General features: G+C 39.4%; 1 protein-coding gene across 14 annotated transcripts in view; it reads left to right on the top strand.

The window, feature by feature from the left end:
- LOC147331505 (R3H domain-containing protein 2-like) overlaps positions 1–21,017 on the top strand; it is a 59,929-nt gene that overhangs the window by 23,580 nt on the left and 15,332 nt on the right. For 7 of the 14 annotated variants that reach the window (XM_086293886.1, XM_086293882.1, XM_086293888.1 and 4 more), the window contains 13 exons: positions 6,583–6,742; positions 7,159–7,314; positions 7,456–7,678; positions 8,282–8,323; positions 9,356–9,442; positions 9,590–9,710; positions 9,817–9,895; positions 10,544–10,603; positions 10,892–11,032; positions 12,354–12,462; positions 14,440–14,535; positions 15,624–15,673; positions 16,314–16,367. In XM_086293886.1, coding sequence (XP_086150012.1) covers positions 7,520–7,678; positions 8,282–8,323; positions 9,356–9,442; positions 9,590–9,710; positions 9,817–9,895; positions 10,544–10,603; positions 10,892–11,032; positions 12,354–12,462; positions 14,440–14,535; positions 15,624–15,673; positions 16,314–16,367 — 998 coding nt within the window. In that variant the 5' untranslated portion in view covers positions 6,583–6,742; positions 7,159–7,314; positions 7,456–7,519. The remainder of the gene's footprint in view (positions 1–6,582; positions 6,743–7,158; positions 7,315–7,455; positions 7,679–8,281; positions 8,324–9,355; positions 9,443–9,589; positions 9,711–9,816; positions 9,896–10,543; positions 10,604–10,891; positions 11,033–12,353; positions 12,463–14,439; positions 14,536–15,623; positions 15,674–16,313; positions 16,368–21,017) is intronic. The other 7 variants (XM_086293879.1, XM_086293883.1, XM_086293885.1 and 4 more) reach the window with 4 other exon arrangements.

Below are 21,017 nucleotides of genomic sequence, written 5' to 3'. Positions count from 1 at the left end.
GGGCAAACAGGGTTTTTCTACTAGGGAGTTGGCCCATAGAAGATGATGATTATGAATTCAACCCCAGCTCATTGCTGGTTCCTGCCAGCATGCAACTTTAACTATGGGAAATTTCAAGATACAGACAGGGGCAAATAGGGGCTTAGGCAGCAGCGGACTTGTGTACCTTGGTAGACTTGCATGGCAGCCTCGGGGGTAGTGATGGAGGCCTAATCTGACAGTTAGTTGGCACCACCAGTATAGGGGCTCAAGAGTTGGCTGGTCGCCTTGTAATCGGAAGGTTGCCGGTTCGAGCCCCGGTCGTTGTGTCCTTGGGCAAGAAAAATACTAAATTACTACCACACACCTTGACAGTGACCTCAAAAAGCCTTTTACTAATATCTTGTGATAAGGATAGCAGAACTGTTATTTTTAAATGGATATTTTAAATTTCATTTTTTTCTTATATTGATAATTTTTTAAATAAAAGTGGTTATTTCACAACTCTTATTTACTTGTTTAGTTTTGGCCCACATGGAATTCAATATTTTTCTTCATCACCCACATTCCTGCACTCTTGCCTTCATCAATAATGCATCCAGGATCAAGTTGCCCCCTCTCTCTCCACTGGCGTTTGTTCATTATGCAGAAAAGATAGTCGTTTATGTAGCTAACACATCTTTTATGCCATCACCCACTTTGTCCTTGTGTGTTTTATTTTGTTAAGTTTTTTTCTCTTTATATACGTTCTTTATGTTTTTCCACATGCAACAGTGGAAAAACGACTTATACATAGGGTATAAGTAGTGAGCCACAGAGAGATGGTTACGGAAAGGTATGTAGGTAGGTAGGTAACTAGGGAGGAAGAAGAGGGAAGGAGGGAGAGAATGAGTCATAGCTCGTCCCACAGGACTGAGTGGGCTGGCTGAGTGGAGGAGGATGGCGTCAGCACCAGGCTTGACAATTTAAGAAGACACATTAAAAGAGGAAGAAAAAGAGAGGCAGAGAGAACTAACATTTATTAGTGGGTGGAAGGAGAGAGAGGTATTGATAGGAGGGGTTGATGTGGAGGGGGTGGAAGGCAGGAAGGGGTATCCTCATAACACAGAGAGAAACGAGGGGGGGTGGCAAGGAGAAGAACGGAGAGAAACATAAATGGAAGAAGAGAAATCCTTTCTTCCGCTACATTCGACCATTTATGTTCCCCTCATTTGTGTTTGAGTGCTGACAGAATGCTTTTTTTCCCCTCTCTGTGTCCTTATCTCTAACCCATATAATGTTCTTAATCCCTTTCACGGAGCTTGTGGCTGAAAACTATATAGACAAATGACTTATCTACAGATATTTAAGTGAAGCAAATGTGCATGGACCGCTATTCTACAGTCCCGAGTGCTCTGCCAGCGCCCTCGTCCCCTCCCTATGTGAAATTGTGCAACCAACGCAAAGGGGAATCCTCTCTGACACAGACAAGCACTGCTACGCACACACTGCGAGGGCTGCTGATATATGATATGTGCAGGCACTGAGCTTGCACAAACTCTGCTTTTACTACACACACATCAGCCTCCACTCTGCGAAGACATAACCTTGCTGCCTTTTGTGAAATGGGTTCTCTCTGACGTCAAATGGGCGAGGCGTGCAGCTGAATACAGAGGAGATGAACTGGGTCGAAGCTGCCTGTGTACGTCTCCCACTGCTCTCTGTGGGTTTGTGTGTGCATGCTCACTCCTGTTTGCAGCGATCTGCGATTTCATTCACCTTCATCTTTCATTCAGCCTCTGCAGAGAAAATGGAGAGGCATTCTTGCTACGCATGCTTTCCCATTATGAAATTTGAAATGATGCAGTGAATGAACTAAAAACTAGTCCTAGGTAGCAGCTATTAAGTTACCCTGAGAAAATTATAGGAATATACTGTGATTGTTCTGTTTATTTACCCTCTGAAGATTCCAGTGTATTTCTTACTGTTCTTATTGTTATGGTTTTTTCCTGAGGTGTTTCATGTTTTTAACAGTTTACAAACCCCCTCCCCTAATATTATCATACTCGGCTGGAAATGTCCACACTGGACTGTTAGTACTCTACGTAATAGTTAGATATATTAGAAATGTATGTCTATTATTAACTACCATTCCACTTGTAAAACTGTGTTTTTCGTTGGGTTGACTGATTTATTTTTGTTGAGGACAAAGAATTTTAAACTGGCCCCAAGTCTCATTCTGTTAGGCATTTGTTGTGTCAGCCAGTCCGTAGCATTTGATATCAATAATCTTACTGCATTTATAACCGCCATGCAATTCCTTTCATTTCTCTGGCTTACCGGACTGCTAACTATTGCAGAGACCCTGACCCAGCCTGACCAGATGGAAGCTAAATTTGACAGTGAGCTCATACCTGCAGACAATATTTAGTCTGGCTAGCTTACTGTCTGCAGTGGTTATATGCATACTGTGTGTTTGTAATGGTGTGTGTTAGTTTTAAGGCAGTGTTTACCAGCCTTACTGCCTTTCTCTCTCACACACACATAAATGCGCACACCCGCCCCTCATTTCTGATTCAGGGATCCTTTCCAGTCTCAGCTTTTGATGTGGTAACCTAAACCAGTGGGCTGGGTAGCTTATCAGAATCAGAATCAGAATACTTTATTGATCCCTGGGGGAAATTATTTTTTGTTACAGTGCTCCATTTTAAACCAACATTAAGACAAGACAGACAATACACTAACTAAGAATAGTACAATATATACATATATATACATACATACATACATACATACATAAGTCACTCATAAATAAATAGTTGGAAAAGAAACATGTGTAGTTGTAGCAGCAAACAGTGTGTTAAGTGGATGCGTTGTACAGGGAGATGGCCACAGGCAGGAATGATTTCCTGTGTCGTTCAGTGGTGCTTTTCGGTAATCTCAGTCTCTCACTGAACGTGCTCCTGTGACTGACCAGCATGTCATGGAGTGGGTGGGAGGTGTTATCCAACATTGTCTTTATCTTGGACAGCATCCGCCTCTCCGACACCACCTTGAGGGAGTCCAGCTCCATCCCCACAACATTGCTGGCCTTACGGATTAGTTTATTAAGTCTGTTGGCATCTGCGACCCTCAGCTGAGACACATATGACCTATGTGTCTCAGCATGGACCCTGTCATCAGGGTCCGTGCTACTCTGCAAGACCAGTAATGTGCATGATGTGGGTCAAAGTGTCCTGCACTGCATCATGACAGCTGATGAGGATTGACTATATTTGTTATGTTGTCAGTGGGTGGGATTTGTGGACCTCGGGTAATGTCAGACATACACAAAATCTTACCTCTGCAATCAAACACAAGTAGTATGTGAGAGTGAATTGTGCAAAAGCAAAAAAGCTTGACAATAGCAAAAAAAGTGGCATAGGTTAGTAATGACCCCACTGTTAGCTTTCGGTAAAAATAAATAATCTGCTGCATTGCCCGTGTTTTTTGTTGTAAGGTATGGCATAGAAGATGGCATCTGGGACTGTAAAGTCTAGCATTGCATTGTGCAGTGAACTTTACAATATGACACAGATGGTAAAAACAATTTGTGGTTGTACCTGGCTTTGTGGAAACATGCTTTCGACATAATTTGCAGTGTATGCTTTTCTAACCACATTATTAGTTTGCACAGTGTTATTCTCATGGCTTTTCATGTTGCCTGTCAAAACATTGATGGACTGAGTTCTCTTGCCTTTATACTGACCATGTCTCATATTTATATTGAAGAAAAGTTATTTTGTGATTATTATCAGTTTTATTGGCTGCCCTAGCAGATAGCCAAAGTGAGATGTCAGCATCAGGCCCTCCACCACATTGACTGAACTGGGGCACAGGAAGGAAAGAGCAGTGCTGCTGCTGATAATGTAGTTGTTCAGTCTACAGTGTCCAACCCTTAATATATCATAATGTAATCGTGGTGTATACATTTTTGATAAAATGGTCAAAAACAACTAAGGCTCAATCTTTACAAAACCTGTTGTTGCCCTGTTGCTCATAGGAAGTTTATTTGATTGTTAGGGCTTTTTCCAGAATACTATAGGGCAGGGGTGTCCACCTCCAGGCCTCAAGGGCCGGTGTCCTGCAGGTTTTAGATGCGTCCTTGATCCAACACAGCTGATTTAAATGGCTAAATCACCTCCTCAACATGTCTTGAAGTTCTCCAGAGGCCTGGTAATGAACTAATCATGTGATTCAGGTGTGTTCACCCAGGGTGATATCTAAAACTTGCAGGACACCGGCCCTTGAGACCTTGCAGTATAAAGTGGCTTGAGGTGTCTGTTGTGATTTGGCAATATATAAGTAAACCTGAATTTATGTGAATTTAATATAGACCCACACACTATATAGTGATATTGCCCATTGTTTAGAGATGCCCCATTTAAAAAGCCAGGGGTTAATTGTTTAACAGTTTATTTTGAGGCTAGATGTTACAAATCAGGAGTGGTTTTGACTATGAAACCACACATTTATTGAGCCTGTGATGCCCTGGATATCCTTTCAAAATGTTTGGATGGCAGTAATTTACAAAATAGACTTAATGTTGTACTCACAATTCCCTGAAACTAGTGAGTTTTCCTCATAAACTCTTTAGGAAAGTTTTTTTTATTCAGGTCACAGGGTAAGGGAGCTTGAGGCTGTTTCCCTATAGATTGCTAACTAGTCTTTTTGCAACCACAGGTGTTGCCACTAAAACAGATTCAGGTTGAAGGAGATAACTTTTCTTTTGTTTACTGATTTAAGAGACCTTAAATTGGTTGTAATATCAGAGTGCTCTGTTCAATCATATAGGTGTGACTTTCATCCTTGCTAGCTAGGAGAATGAAGACACAACTTTCCCTTGTCATGTCTATACCAGGCTATACAGTTGGATAAAAATGAATGATAAATGCTGCTAGTGAATGTTTTGACATCATGTCCCAAGATGTTTTATCAAAATCAAAAGGAATATCGGTGTCATAATGCACATCGGTGGGAAAAGAAAAATAACAAGAAGAAAGATTCTGATAAATATGCAGCAGTCTGAAAGGTGTAGTCATGTTTATCATCATTTAGAGCAAGGAAAAGCACAGAGCAGGTTAAAGGCAACTGAAGAAGCCTCACTACTCACTTATCAATTCAGTAGCATTAATTTGATGTTTTACTACTTGATATCCTGTGACCTAGAAAAATGAGAAACCACTTTGTTGTCAGTGTAAGATTGCCTGAACTTGAGAAGGCGAAAATGGAACACTCGTAATGGCGTATCCGGGCTCTTGCTGTTTCTTTTTTTTTTTTTTTCTTGCTGTATTTTCTCTGCTACTGTCCTTCCATATCTCTCTCTGTACACTGAAATCCTTTTATTTATTTTTAATATCATTGTTTTTCTTCCTGTTTCACTGGTACTCCCTCAGCACAAATGGCACTAGTTCAGAATGACGTTATCATCTCCTTGGCAACCCCTTGGGCTGGTGTGTGTGTGCGTGCACGCGTGTAAGAAACTGGGAGGAGTGTTGATAGAGCAGAGATCATAAGCGAGGGATGGGCAGAGGAGGAGGGGATAGGTAAAGCCGGTTTATTCATAAGCACCCCACTACTGGCTCTGATTCACAATTTCTCCTGCAGCCCCTCCCTTACATTAAGCTTGCACAGTTTGCTCAGCCAGGAGATTTGAGACTGACGTTCGAAATGAATGAATATATTTGCTTTCGAATCAAAAATCTTTCACTCTCTTTGTGCAAAACTGCCCTGCAGAGTGCGGTCAAGCAGGAGCATGATATTATTCTTATATGATCAAGTCGGCCACATGTCGGCGTAGCTGAAGTTTTGTGTAAGCAGAATATGGCTGGGACCTGTGGGTGCCCTGGTCAGTGATGTAGTGTAATGCTGCTGATGACGACTTTGCTGTTACATTGCCTGGGTCTTTCCCACACTGGGAATCCCTGCCTCATTTTGAACACTGTATCTATTCTGTTCTACAGCATGGCACAGTGGTACAGGCATGGATGTACATGAATCTTCAACAGTGCACGCAGTGCACATAATACAACAAGCGTACTTATTTTATTTATACAATTATATTAACAAAGCTGCACAACGTGCTGTTTTTACTCCTGTGTGATGGAGGAATATAGGACTATATGACCGTTTATTTGCTAGTGAGGCTGTGTTGCTGTTCTTGCATGACACCAGAATTTTAAAAAAGTACTGTTGGCACTGTTCAGGACCTTTTTTTTTTAAACAGGCAGAAATTTTCAGTGTGCTAGACTCTGCCAGATGGTGTGTGTCTGCTACCTTTCTGCTGGGATGAATTGCAGAGGAGGAACACATTTTTAGCGCTTTCTCAGAAAGCACATCGTGAAACATGGAGCCCACACTGTAGAAACTAATTATAAGCAGTGACAAAGTCAACAATTTAGCAGTTTAAGGAAGATTAATCCTGCTTTAGCTGCTACTTTTTAAAACCTGCCTGCTGCTAGGTTTTGAGCTTTCAGCTGCTTTGTCCCCCTCCCTCTTAGAAATAGCAACAGCAGCAGCGATGAGTCACTCAGTGTGTGAAACATGACGTCATCCGTGTCTTCCTCTTCTGCTCTTGGTATACAGGACTCCTGACTGTAGGACAGACCATGCTGCTGCACTAAGCTGAAGAGCGAGAGAAGGAGAGAGAGGCCGCTGAGGACCCCTGAGGTGGTGGCCGGTCGTTTGGTGCCCCTCCCACTTGTCTGGCTGGCTGGCTGCTGCCTCTTCAATTCATCTGATTGCTGTAGATATCTTTTTTTTCCCCCCCATGTGCATGTTGTTTTTCTAAGGTTATCCTAAAGGTGTGTCATTGAGAGCAGGTTTTGCACCTATGTTGGGAAATGTAGACCTTAAAATTAGTTACTAAAATTAGTTACTTCTGCATTTCTAGTTTTTTTTCATTTACAAACTGTGATTTATTTTTGTCTGATGTTTTTTAAAAAAACAAGAACCAAATAACCAAAAATAGCCTCCCTAATTTAAACCTAAAAAGTTTTTAGATGCTACTTTTTAAAGTTGCTGCTGTTAGGTTGAGCTTTCAGCTGCTGTGTTCCCCCACTCAACTCCACTTGAGTGTCACAAAGCGCAGTAAAATGTTACATTTATATATGTGTATTATGTATCATAATTTGGGGATTTTTCTCTCTCTTGTCCTTATAGCCCTTCCCCAGAGGCTAAGACTTGCTATGGACTGCACTTCGCCCCCTGCTGCAGCCCAGTCGAGTACACTACGTTAGTGGGTCCCCACATCTTTCCGTGTGGTTCCTGTCCAGACTCAGTGAACAGAGTCCAGCTCCGATCTGGTACCACCTACAGGTAAATGGTGTTAAAGTACATTCTCTCTGTCTTTTTTGGCTTTCCTTGCACAGTTTTTGCCAAGTGGGTAGCCATTCTATGCAGCGAGTGCAGAACTTCCCCTTCTTATATCTATCTTCTTTTTTTTTTTTTTTTTCTCAGCCACTGCTGGGTCCTCCACCCAACCCCCTCCCCACTCCCACCCTCCCCCCTTTCCCCTAAAAAGATGTCAGTGAGCCTGACAACGGACATCCAGCAGGAGGGAGAGAGTGGGCCACTTATTGAGCCCTGCAGTCGAGGCAAGACCTCCCCTCAACCACAGGGCACCAAAGAAGGAACTGGAGAGAGCCTGGAGCCGGATGATAGCTCTCCACAGGATGCACAGGTAGGAGAAGTTGATCATACTGGTGATAGTAAGTTTGCATTTAGATGTTAAAAAAAGAAAAGAAAGGAAGTTGTATTCCACATAGTTCTAACGCATTTCCTCTCTTGAGAAGGACCATTGTTGAATTTCAGGGCTGGTAACAATACCCAGTAATCAGCTGTTTGTTTTGTTTTGTGACTAGTAAGCTAACCAATTATTGTTGGTGTTACGGATGTTACGGATGAGGTGGATTCAAGTCAGGAAATTCATATTATTATTATTTTTTTCAAATGAAGCTACCTTTACCTTCTATTTTATTGGCAAATATCTTATTGTGCTTGACAAACATTGTTGTCTTTTGAGTAACACATTACCAAAAATTTTATTCCTTATTTTGCTGCAGGTTTTTTAATCAACGAACAATAGCGTTATTATCCCACATGTTGTGTAGAAGCTTTGAGTTAGCCAGTAATATTTAAACCTCATTATGGTTTATACTGATGAATGCAGAACAATTTCTTACACACATGTTCATTTACTCCTCAACTTTATGTACCCTATTTAGTTTGTGTCTAATATACTGTAATTTAATTAATAAAATGATTCAATAAACTATTCTTTTAGAAGCGGGCTCCTAACCACAGCCATGGAAGGAAAAGGGCCAAGGTAAGTGTCTGTGGTTAGATTTTTTTTCTTTTTAAATAAATTTATTCAAGTTTATTCTTAATTCCTTGAAATAATCCCCGTGCTATTTTGTTTGTTTGTATAAGGCGACCTTCCATTATTAACACTGTAATCCTCTCAACTACAGAGGAGCACCTCCTTTATTGGCTTAAAATCTTAAGTCCAACTTTAAAAGTAGCTGTGTTAGACTGACCTCTGTAATGATAAGAGAAAAACAGATACAACCAGTTACATTTTACAACTAGATGTTGGTTTGCAGAGTAAAGGGAAAAAGAAAATCAGGTCAGCTGTTTCGTGAGTATGGCGACCAAATTGTACGTAGCATAGTAAAGTAACATTTTCATTCAGTTATGTTAGTAATGAGTTATGGATACTGTAGCTCTCTTAAACTGGCTTTACCTTACTTATATGTATGTGTAATTGATTTTGGACATTCGGACATTGATAAATATGACATACCAGTGTTTAGTCATTCTTGATTATGAGAGTTCAACCCAGTTATTGCGTTTTTGGAATGGTATTTTAGTATGACATACCTTGCTTAACTAGTTCCCAATGCTTTCATTAGATAATGGCTCTCATCATGTCACTTAAAGGTTTAATTTTCTCTGGGGTTTTAACTAACAAATGAAGTGTTGTCATTACATATGCTGTATTGAAGATTTGTGTTAGCCCTGTGCCATCTTGGGTCTTTCTTCATTAGCTAATATCATTGTCCTGAAGGCTCGAGAGACATTTATGCTGTTGTTTATGCGATAGAAAGCCTAACATCAGAATTTTGGCATGGTACACAACGATGTTAATGAAATTCAGAGTTTCCTTGTATCAAAATGCTAGGTGCTTGTATTTTACACATGGATAGATGTAATAGTATGTTGTTGTAGTAAATTATAGTTGGAAAGTCTGAGCATAAAATCTAAAATCTAGCTTAGAGCAAATCGCACTATTTCTGTGTTTAGAATATAAAATTGTAACACATTAGCCTTACAGATAATTTGTGTGGTAATCTTTCAGTCTAATGCCAAACTGAAGCTGGTACGAAGTCTTGCAGTGTGTGAAGAGTCCTCCGGTCCGTTTTCCAATGATGGACCACCAGAATCGGTAACGTGTTTTGTTTTATTTTTTGGTTGTTTTTTTTGGTTTTTTGTGGTTTGCAAGTCTGTTTTGACGGGATTTACAATGCTTAATAGGCAAAATTAGTAAATGCACAACCTGCAATTTGTGTAATAATGAAAAGCGGTTTTCTAGGATATCATCCAGCTTCACATCAGCTGTCCATCTGACAAAGAGGAGGAGAAGTCCTCGAAGGACGAGTATGAAAATGAAGAGGAGAAGAAGGACAAGACTCCCCGAAAGATGCTGTCACGTGGTAAGATGCAAACTCTCACTTCATAAAAGTATCTTTTCCTATCAACATCTTCCCTTAACTCTGTCTGATTATGCCCCCCCCCCCTCCCTTTTTGTTTTTTTAATAGACTCCAGTCAGGAATATACTGACTCCACAGGCATCGACGTTCACGAGTTTCTGGTCAACACACTGAAAAACAATCCCAGGTACGGGTCTGACGGATAAACATGTTGGTAATAAGACGAGCACAATAATAAATTACTTATTAAGTAAGATAAGTGCTATTGATTTATACCAATCAATTTATAAAATTGATTTTTCCCATTTTTTAACAGGCTCAAATAGTGCAGTTCTTTGTCCAAACTATGAAAATATGAAATAATATCAAACTTGATAGCAATGATTTTATTTAAATTGCATTTTTTTTTATTGTAAAATCAAATATCATTTGTTTTTGACTAGTTGTTAAAAAAAATCTGCACTCTCTAAATATCTTCATTTTCATCCTGAAAAATTGGATGTTGTGTCATGAGATACGATCTACGCCTGTACAGGCTTCTGTACATGAATTTTACTTTTTTAGATATCTGAAAAACAGCAAATTTTGGTGTCCTGAATTTTGAGAACACTTTTTTTTTTGTTGTGTGTGTGTGTGTGTGTGTGTGTGTGTGTGTGTGTGTGTGTGTGTGTGTGTGTGTGTGTGTGTGTGTGTGTGTGTGTGTGTGTGTGTGTGTGTGTGTGTGTGTGTGTGTGTGTGTGTAATGACATGTCAGTAGTATACTTGCTCCACTATTCAGCGTCTTGCTCACCTCTCTGATCTGTCCCTCACTCGCTTTCCCTCTATGGCTCACCAGGGATCGAATGATGCTGCTTAAACTGGAACAAGATATCCTGGAGTTCATTAATGACGACAAGTAAGCCACGTTCTTCATATCACTCACATGTTTTTAAATTTAGCCCTCCCACCTTCAGTTCTTATTATTTATAGTGTGCTGAGGAAATGAGAGAATTATGTTAAGTTGTAGTTGTGTATTCTGTAATTAAGAATACTATTTGTGTATCCTAACAGTTTGAAAATCTATCTTTATCCTTTATAAATATTGTTTTTCAAATGTCCTAAATAATCAGAGAATTAAAACCCAGCTGTGGGTAATTTGCTCTGTTGAAATAACCTGCTTCATGCATTTTTATCTCTGTTTCAGTAACCAGTATAAGAAGTTTCCACAAATGACTTCTTATCATCGTATGCTGCTGCACCGTGTGGCTGCCTACTTTGGCATGGACCATAATGTGGATCAGACGGGAAAGGCTGTCATCATCAACAAGACGGGCAACACACGCATGTGAGTGTAGTTTGTCTTTGGCTCAGATTTCAACTAGTCTGGTTAGTTAGAACGTCAAATTAATGCTCAAAGTTCAATCCTGTTCCAAGACAAAACACAAGAGGCAATGTATGTGATATCAGCAAGAGTACACAAAAACTTTATTTTAGATTTAATTACTGTTCATTAAATAAGTTCAAATTAGGACATTGGCTGTGGTGGAAAAAACACTCAGCACACAAGTTTGACTCCCTGCATGTATCGCACCCCCCCCCAAAAAAATCTAATAGATTTTTATCAGTTTTATTTAACTCTGTACCATTGTTTCAACTAAGAAAGAAGTACATTTTTAATATAAATAATACTTGTATTGAGGTATCGATTGTGCCAGCAGCAGTTTCACCTTAGATCAGCGGTCCCCAACCTTTTTGGCGCCACGGACCGGTTTATGCCCGACAATATTTTCACAAGCCGGCCTTTAAGGTGTTGTGGATAAATACAACAAAATAAAACTAGTACCGGTACCGAAAAAAAAGATTTATTCATAACACATGTGAAAAGACCCAGGAAAACAGAGTTAACGATAAAAACAATAACAAAATAACGCTGAAAACCGATTAAAAACCCTGAAAACCATACATTTCACACCTGAGCCTCAACTCTCGCGGCCCGGTACCAAGCGACTCACGGACCGGTACCGGTCCGAGGCCCGGGGGTTGGGGACTGCTGCCTTAGATGTTAAAGTGGACAAAAATACTATGTGAGGATTTGTTAAAGAACATGTTGACAAATCGTTAGATCTAGAAATGAAAGAACAAAACATTTGACTCCCTTTGGAGGTACCAGCATTGCAAAATTTACTGTTTTTTCCCTATAGTTCACAAAATTTCACCAGTTCAGTTTTATCTAGGTTTATTTACTATATTAGTTTTCAGAAATCCACTCAACTTTTCTAGGCATGATTGGATGGAAGTGCATTTAAGAACATCATGTCTGACACTGTCAGATTGGGCATTAAGCTTTCTTTAACTGTCAAATCCCCCATGTGGAGTTTGATTTGCACGGATGTGACAGCATTGCAGGCAATAGTCTTGTGAGTTCAAAGCTAGTGTCCTGTCTCATGCACGATTTACTTAAGCAGAATATTTCCAGTATTAAGAACCCAGCTGACGCAAATTAACTCCTGCTGTGACACATGTGGGGCAGTGCTTTAGAGCTTTGGACAACAGTTTCTTTCCCAGATTCTCCCAAAATTCTTGTCTTGAATTCATGTGTGAAACGAGCTCATGTTTAAAAGTATGCTTTTTGTCCTCCACAACGTTTGTTTTTTTTGGTTGTATAGCCCAGAACAAAGGTTCTCTGAACACATCAAGGATGAACGCAACATGGACTTCCAGAAGAAGTTCATCCTTAAGAGAGATGATGCTAGCATGGATAAAGATGATAATCAGGTACATCGATTGTTATCACAAGTAAATGGTAAATGGCCTGTATTTGTATAGCGCTTTACTAGTCCCTAAGGACCCCAAAGCGCTTTACATATCCAGTCATCCACCCATTCACACACACATTCACACACTGGTACCTTGTAATTTTTTGTGTGTATACAGTGGTTCATTTGTTTGTTTGTTTTTGTCACTTTCCACGCATGCTAGTGTTTTTAGCTCCACCAATGAGTTGGATTCCTCGCTGAGTAACAAAAGCTTCTGTAGGCTTGTCTCAAATAGTTTTTCTTAATAACTTTAAAAGAAACACTGTATGTAAAGCTAGTTCTCAATCTTGCTGCCACATGTTACAGCTTTTGGAGATGGCCCCACAAAAATAAAGGGACATAGCTGGATTTAATGGCATGTGGTGTTTGACATGTTTTCATTCAGTCAGACAACAGATTGCCGAGGCATCTGGATGTGTGAACAACAAGCATTGCAGCAATTTCTTGGCTCAGTCCTGTAGTCATCTTACATAACCTTACTGAGGAGGCTAATTAGCTGTGTCAGTAACAGTTATGATAGAATGCAGGGTTTGGCCACAGAATGGCCATTGGCTTACAGTATACTGTTAAAGTAGCACAGTTATCAGTTAGGAGTGAAACTGCATTTGTTATCAAATATGAAAATTGATACATTTTTAATCTGCAGAATCTGGAAACATACCACATATATTGCATTCCTAGGCTATGTACAAATAATTGCATTTTTCTGTCTGATCCTGATGCAACCATTGCATTTTAGCTTTTTGCTTGGTTTCACATCCTATGGTTTCCATATACAGAATCTTTTCTTATTGCTAAATTGTGGTGATAAATTTAGGATGATGACTGGGAACTGCTTGACTGCACCATTTCCTTTCTAACCTAGCATCACCAATATCATTTCTGTATTAGTTATCGTCCTCCTACTTTCATACAGTTCATAGTCTTTAAGACATTTCAAAATCTTCTTGATGGCTAAGCCTAACATTATGACCACTAGTACAGATGAATGTTAATTACCTTATTGCAACAGCAAAGGTCAGAGAAAGACAGCAGCAGAAGGTTTTTCTGAGTGTATCCAAACTCCCCATCAGCAGTTATGAGTGTCTTTTTAGAGCTTTCCAGTAATCAAATTAGGGAATGTATTAGAGGAAATCCAAACTGTTTTGGCTTTGGCTTAGAATTTACAGGAATTAAATGATCATCGATGCTCGAGTCTGTGTACAAGATCCCCTGAGGACCTGTGTGTTGCACCCAAAAGAGTAACGAAGTTCCCTGCAGTGGTGGTCATAATGTGACAGCTTTGGGGACCCCACAATTGTGAAACATGTAGCACAGAAATTCAGTGCAAAACTCGAATTTATCTGCTGTATTGTTAAATTTGATCTATGTTGAAGAGCTATAAAATTATACACTTTTATAAAAACATTTTCAGTTTATTTCAAAAGGAACTTGATCTTTGCATGCTTCGATATTTGAGTAGCTCTTTAGATTTTAAATTAAACCTTAAATTGGACATTTTCAAATACAGAGACAATTCTCCACTTTGGAATTAGGAGATTCTCTGTCTCAAAATTGATTTTGTTTATTTTGTTTTCTGGACCAAGTTTATCACACCATTTTATTCATTTCAGCAGTGTTTGTTTGGGGCTATGACACTTTTTCCTAATGCTTGCACAGATTTGTCATGCTGTCTTCTATGATTCTATGTTCTCTCACGTTTGTGGTGTTAAAAATTCCCACGCTGACTCATCCCTTGAACACTCACTTCGCACAGTTTTCATTCTGCTGTCTTGTTTTGACAACAGACATCTGCTCTTCCTCACATGCTATTGTTATCTTGTGCATTGCTGCTACTTTTCTTGACAGCAGGTTGCACAAAGTGTGACTATACGTGTTTGAAAATTAAATTGCATGCTTAATTATTTTACATTGTCATTCTCTCCCCAAATGTTAGATCCGCGTGCCGCTGCAGGACGGGCGGCGTAGCAAGTCCATTGAAGAGCGAGAGGAAGAATATCAGCGGGTACGAGACCGGATCTTTGCCCGAGAAGTAAGTATTGAACATGGATGGAGGAGCAAGTGCTTGCAGTGCATATTTCCTCATATGTCAACAGCACCAGTGTTTACTCAGTCAGGTTTACTCAGAAATTAATTTCTTTGTGATAAACTTCCACAATATCAACAATTACCTTCACTTAGTAATTTACTTTATGTGTTAAACTGACTTTTAATGAACTGTTCTTTTTCTTGGGTTGAATAATTGACAGTTGTATTTTGACCAGATGCTTGTGGTCGACATAAACAAGCTTTGGACATAATTTAATGGGATTTCTGACTGTTTGTCTTGGCAGAATTAGTAAAGTTCAGTACAGTTTGTTGTTTTTCAGGAAGAACCTACATTTTAAGCACATTTACACATAATGATCTTAAAGAGTTAAGATCAGAAAGACTTTATGTTAGCTGGATTTATCCGTCCTATTAGCTGCTTTGATTTGTGTTCAATGTGAGATGTCTGAGGTATTCGTCCTCCTCTATCATTAGTGTTTAGTGTTTTTTGAGTTGTTTGGAGCCATATAGTCTGTTCTCCACTTAGCTAAAGGTAACACCTTGGGCTTACTGATCTTAAGCACTTCCCAACTTTTTGGGATATTATTAGAAAGTAAGTGATCAGAATCATGTGATAATCCTGGAATCTGCAGTTCGTAACAAACGCGTTAGAAAGAGAAAAAAAAAATCCTTTTTATCCCCCCCCCCCCCCCCCCCCCCCCCATTAAGAGAGTTATGTAGTAGGGTCATTCAACCTCAGAGCCATAGCCATAGCATTACAGATCCTTCAGAGTTTCATCGTGCTGCCTTTCCAGTGAGTCCCTCATCTCAGACGCGCTCACTCAAATGGCACCGGGTTGGACTGCTGGCAAGAGTAGTCCTTGTTGAAAGTGTAGACTGTTGAGAAATGGGTCCTTATTATTTGTCACACTGAATTTGCAGTCTCTTGTGAGGTTCTTGATCCCACACTGGGAATCTGTGCTTTATTTTATGCCAAATACTCATAAATCCAAGCCTGTAAACCTTTTTGAAATGGAAAACACTGCTTGTCTTAAGTGCTCTTGAAAGAATTATACATTTCATAATGTGCAGGTGTCCTTTTTTTTACAGTCTTCTCAAAATGGATACATCAATGACAACAGGTAAGATCCTACGTTCTTCTGAAGACTTCAATGTTTGTAGTTACATAACTGTTACTGTATTGTGTTAGGTTTTAGTTATGAGAGGTAGGCAGCTACCTCATTAAAATATTAAGAAGTATCTGTATGAGTTGAATTTTTGACTTCTTGCAAGTTTGACTTGGGTAAAATTTGATTGTAGAGAAGAAATCAAATTTCGCTTTTTTTTTTTTTTAATCTTTTTTTCTTTCAAATGATTAATTTTCTAATTTTCCTGATGTTTTGTGTTAAAATTACTTTGAGTGACACTGTGTTTGAGAGAGATTTGTGCATAGTGGAATGCCACTTTTTTCCTTCTCTCTTATTTTAATAAGAAAATAATTTGACTCACAGGCAGTTAGACTAAGACGACCCCTAAGCATCCTGTCCGTTGAACTTGAAAGAGTATGATATAATATGCTGAGAGAAACGGGAATGATTGACCAGTCAACTTTTTGCCTTGTGTGCATTTTGTTTTTCTCCCTTATTTCTTTGGGTGGTGAAAGTTGCAATGAACCTTCCTCTACCTCTTACACCACTCGTTGTCATTCTTCTATAAACCCTATCCTGTTTTCCACTCCAGTCCTGTAACTCTAGCGTTTTCTCCTAATGTTAACCCCAACAGACTTTCCACTGAGGGCTACTGCTCTAGCTCTCAAAAGAGGAGGCAGATCTTTAGGTATTGGGCTACTGCTGACTGACTTGTGTGTTGCCATGCCCATTTTTCAAAGTGGTTTGGTGATGATAGTGGTGACCTGTGGTGGTTATCTTTGCTTGGCATAGTCGGCTGATTAATGGCTATTCCAGCATTGCACTTTTGGGCTTCCCAAGACCCATGCATGGCTGCTTTGTGGTTTCACTGGGGACTCACTGACCTACTTACCCTTCCACCCATCCACCATCAACCACATTTTTACACAAAGTAACTGCATTGCTTTCACAGTAATCTGTTTGTTTTGTGGTTGACTCAGTCTTGTAGTTTTTGTTAACATGTCAAATGTTGCATAGTATTGCATAAAATATACAAGTAGTGCGCATGTGCAGTAGTGCTCTCCAACTGACATGGTCATTTGAAAATAAGAACCACGAGGCCCTTTATATTTTGTGTCCAACAACTAATAATTTTCCTTATTGATAAATACTTTCTACTTTCATCTATACAGTGTTGGGAGATGTTCATGATTACTAATGAGTACTGTGTAGTCTCTTAGATGGAAGCCATAAAAATGTCTCATGCATCAATAAATACTTGTATATAAAAACTAAAGTTAAAAGTCCAAAGAGATACTAAAAATATCTTTGTTTGCATGCTTAACATGCTTTTAGACCTTTGTGCCCAAACTGTTCGACCTGCCTCAGCTTTGACTCTGATTTCTATAGCCATCCCATGCTACTCAGATATTATCATCAGATCCTTGTAGTGTTTTATGTTGCCTGAACAGATCAGGCGTGTTGTGGCGTATCCTGCAATACCAACATTTCCACTTGTCCTTAAACTAACCTCTGTTAGTGGAGCTTTGTCGCTGCTCAACATAAACACATTACAAACCTTAAGATCTAATGTGTCTTTGCCGTTTAGGAGTGGTATTAATGTTTTGGTACGCATGTGTACTTGGTTTAATTGGAGGAGCAAATACGTTGGTAACTTGTGAATCAATAAATATAAATATCAATCAATCAATCAATCAATCTTTATTTATAAAGCACTTTTCATACAAAAAAAAAATGTAGCACAAAGTGCTTTACATAGTTAAAAGCAGCCCACCCCACCCTCCAACTCACTCCCCACACTCTCATTAACATAAATGATGTGAATACACACATATCTCCCCCCCCCCCCCCCCCCCCCCCCCCCCCCACACACACACACACACACACACACACACACACACGCGCACACTTAAAGAGTAAAAATTGGGCTGGGCTCGCATGAGCCAAGTGAGGAAACACTATAACAGGGAGCCGTCTGCACCGGTCACAGACCGCAGCCTCCAGGCTGGGCACACAGCAGGAGGGAGGCCAAGGAGCCCCCCAGCCAGGCTGAGAGGACCCCCAGAGACCCAGCAGCCACAGTCGATCACAGCCCCGGTGCAGAGAGCGCCCTCTGAGGAAACACTGGAGATATGACACAATAGGATATATACAGGGTAAAATGATAAAATAAATAAGAACAGGATACAATATAAATATAAATATAAATAGAGTAAGAAGATTAAAAAATTAATAAGAATAAAATCAATAAATATTAGGTAAAGTCTAAATTAATAATAGAATAACAGGATAGAATAAATAAGCATAAAATAAATAAACGCTAAGTAAAAGCTAAATTAAAAAGGTGGGTCTTGAGCCTGGTTTTCATATATGGTTTTCATGCCTCTACACTTGGCATCACATTCTGTTGTTTTGAAAATGCTGCCTTTAGGGAGTTACTGGAAATTTTCATTTGGATTAGGATGAACTGATTTGGAATTTGGTGGTCAAAGGTAAAAAAAAATCAGATAGGCCATGTTTTTGGGCTAGGCTTTAAAATTCTTATGGAATAATCCACTTGTAAGATTTAGATTAATAATAGGATAAAGTTTTGGCATTTTGTATACAAAAGCTTAAAGGCAGAGGCCAGACAAACATTGATAAAACTGGTGAAGGCGTACAAGATGGTAATTCCAGTGTTTTTATTCTGTAAATATAAACAGGATCTAATATATGTTCTGCTGTTTGTAACATGTGTTTGTGTAGTGAAATGTAGACGTTTTCAGACATGACCCTTCTGTCATATTTAAGAATTTTTTAAGTTTTTTTTTTTAACCATATGAGTAGTCCACTTAAAAAAAAAATAATTCTGTTATCACTTAATTTATGAAAATTTTAGAAGTTTAACATGGGAATTGAAACAGAATTATGTATGTTTGAAGTGTTTTTCTTTCCATCTAAATGTGCTTATAAGAAATTTTAACCTTTTAGAGAATGCATGCTGTTAAAATACACCCCTAAAATCACAGACTTGTTGATGTTCTTCAGTTTAATGAACCCACATAAAAGCTCTTTGGCTATAATAACATCTAACAAGGAAAATGATTGAGGTGCAGAACACCAGGAGTCTTATCTCCCCCTCCTTCCCTTGTTTGTGCATGTGATGGGGGAATGCTGTCGTGGGGAGATGAAATATCATGTGATCAACAGCAGAATCCCTCCTCTTTCTTCTCATCCTGCTCTCATCTTTGTCTGCAGATCGAAGCGAACAAGTGTGCGACTGCTTGTACAGAGAATGTCAGAGCACCCACCCTTCCTTAAAATAGGCTGTGCGGAGAGAGGCCTCAAAATAGATCCCCCCCCATTAATTCGGTCTCTGAAATATTTATGAGCCACAGCCACCTTTTAAGCACTACTGCCTATCACTATGGTTTTACAACCATAAACACATCTTCGTGCTCATCATGGAGATTTCCACAACCTGTCTGACATATTATGAATTAATTCCAGTCTTTTCTCTGTACATGGACATACTCTGTTCATAAACCTCCAGTGATGGGGTAAAAAAACATTTACAGCCCTGGTGGTTGTTTTTCTTTTCTATGCTTTTTTTTTCTTGCATGCAGGGTCTTTGTTCTACAATATTTTAGCAGCACAGTTGCATTTTTCTTTTTAAAGTTTTAAAGTTAATAAATTCCGCTTTCTTTCTTTTTTTTTTTTTTCTTTCATGTTCAGCTAGAACAATAGTATTCTTAATGCTGCCACTTAACTGGCAGACCCAGTCATTCATGTGATAGTGGATTTCCTCAGAGTGGTGGTTACTGTTTCAGCATGATCATTAGTTTTCTTGGCAGCTACCCTTATCTAGGGTGACAGCATCACAACAACACGTTGTGTGTGAACACAGCAGTGTAGCTTAAAGAACTATATTGGTGAAGCAGTTGTAGTAAGTGTGTATTTTTGTAAGTATTGTGTGTGAGAGTCTGAGTGCTGATGTACATCTGCTCTTAATGAGTGTTTATGTACATTTGGTATTAATTCAGTAGTGTATGTGTGTTTTGTTTCTATGCTATTTGCTGTCTCAGTGAAAAGACGATGCATTTTTAAGTGCATGCATGATTGTTTCATCTGTGTTAATATGTTTAACATGTTTATGCAAGTATATATGTCCTCTATGGGAATGGTGTCTACAGTCTTTGGGCCTTTTCACACCTGGAAATACAAACTAGGTTCATATTTTGTTAAACTGATCTGGTTATTATGTGAATGGAGTCTAAAATAGTTTACGTTCCACGTGGACTTGATACTGATTTGATGGGGATGTGTCTGATATACACATGCATACATACCGGCCTCACTTTCTTTATTTTCACATGCCATTGCTCTGTCACAATATACCTGAAAGGTGTCAGGTTTTAACCCTTCAAGTCCCTTGATATTTAAAAACAGTCTCGGCCTCTCTCTAGCCCAGGGGTGGGCAACTCCAGGCCTCGAGGGCCGGTATCCTGCAGGTTTTAGATGTGTCCTTGAACCAACACAGCTGATTTAAATGGCTAAATTAGCTCCTCAACATGTCCTGAAGTTCTCCAGAGGCCTGGTAACAAACTAATCATGTGATTCAGGTGTGTTGACTCAGGGTGAGATCTAAAACCTGCAGGGACACCGGCCCTCGAGGCCTGGAATTGCCCACCCCTGCTCTAGCCTCTACCACAGAGTGTTCTAGTTTTCACAGTAGAAACAAACACAACTCGTTCTGGACCGAAGCCACCTCTTTTTGTCAGGTTAAGTTTGACTGTTTGGTCTGGACCCAGGCCCATATGTCCATAAGTTTTAACTACAGTGATTTTGGTTGGTATCAAACAAAATTTAAAAAGTCTAGACCAAACATGGTAGGTGTGAAAGCACCCTTAGATGGTTAATGTGTGCTGAGCTCTTGGAAATCTGTCTTTGTGTCTAGTGTCTTTGTAATATCTTCTTACATCCTAGTGTTTGGAGCATCTTTTGCATGTATGTTTTCCTTTCTGGATGGGTTTGTGTGAGTGTGTGTGTGTGTGTGTGGGGGGGGGGGTTGTATTTTTTTAAATTTGAGACATTATTATTTGGTATGTTGCCTGAGTTTGTATTGTGGTATACTTAACCAGCAAATATACATCTGTGTTGAATGCTCCATCTTTAAAACCTCTTAAACTGTGTGTACTCTACGCTATTGGTGACCTTACTCTGCTCTTCTGTTTCTGCTCCCCCTATCCTTTTCTGTCTTCAACTGTCTTTATTCTGCTTCCACCTACACACCTCTGCTTCGAACTCTCTTATATGCACACCTTTTTTTTCTTTTCTTCCTTTTTTTCTTCTTCTTCTT

The sequence above is a fragment of the Aulonocara sp. 'chitande type north' Nkhata Bay genome, linkage group LG5, assembly GCF_057382095.1.
Source record: "Aulonocara sp. 'chitande type north' Nkhata Bay isolate Kocher_YH1m ecotype deep benthic linkage group LG5, A_spYH_male_GT1.1, whole genome shotgun sequence".
NCBI classification, from domain to species: domain Eukaryota; kingdom Metazoa; phylum Chordata; class Actinopteri; order Cichliformes; family Cichlidae; genus Aulonocara; species Aulonocara sp. 'chitande type north' Nkhata Bay.
This window is presented reverse-complemented; position numbering and strand designations above follow the sequence as displayed.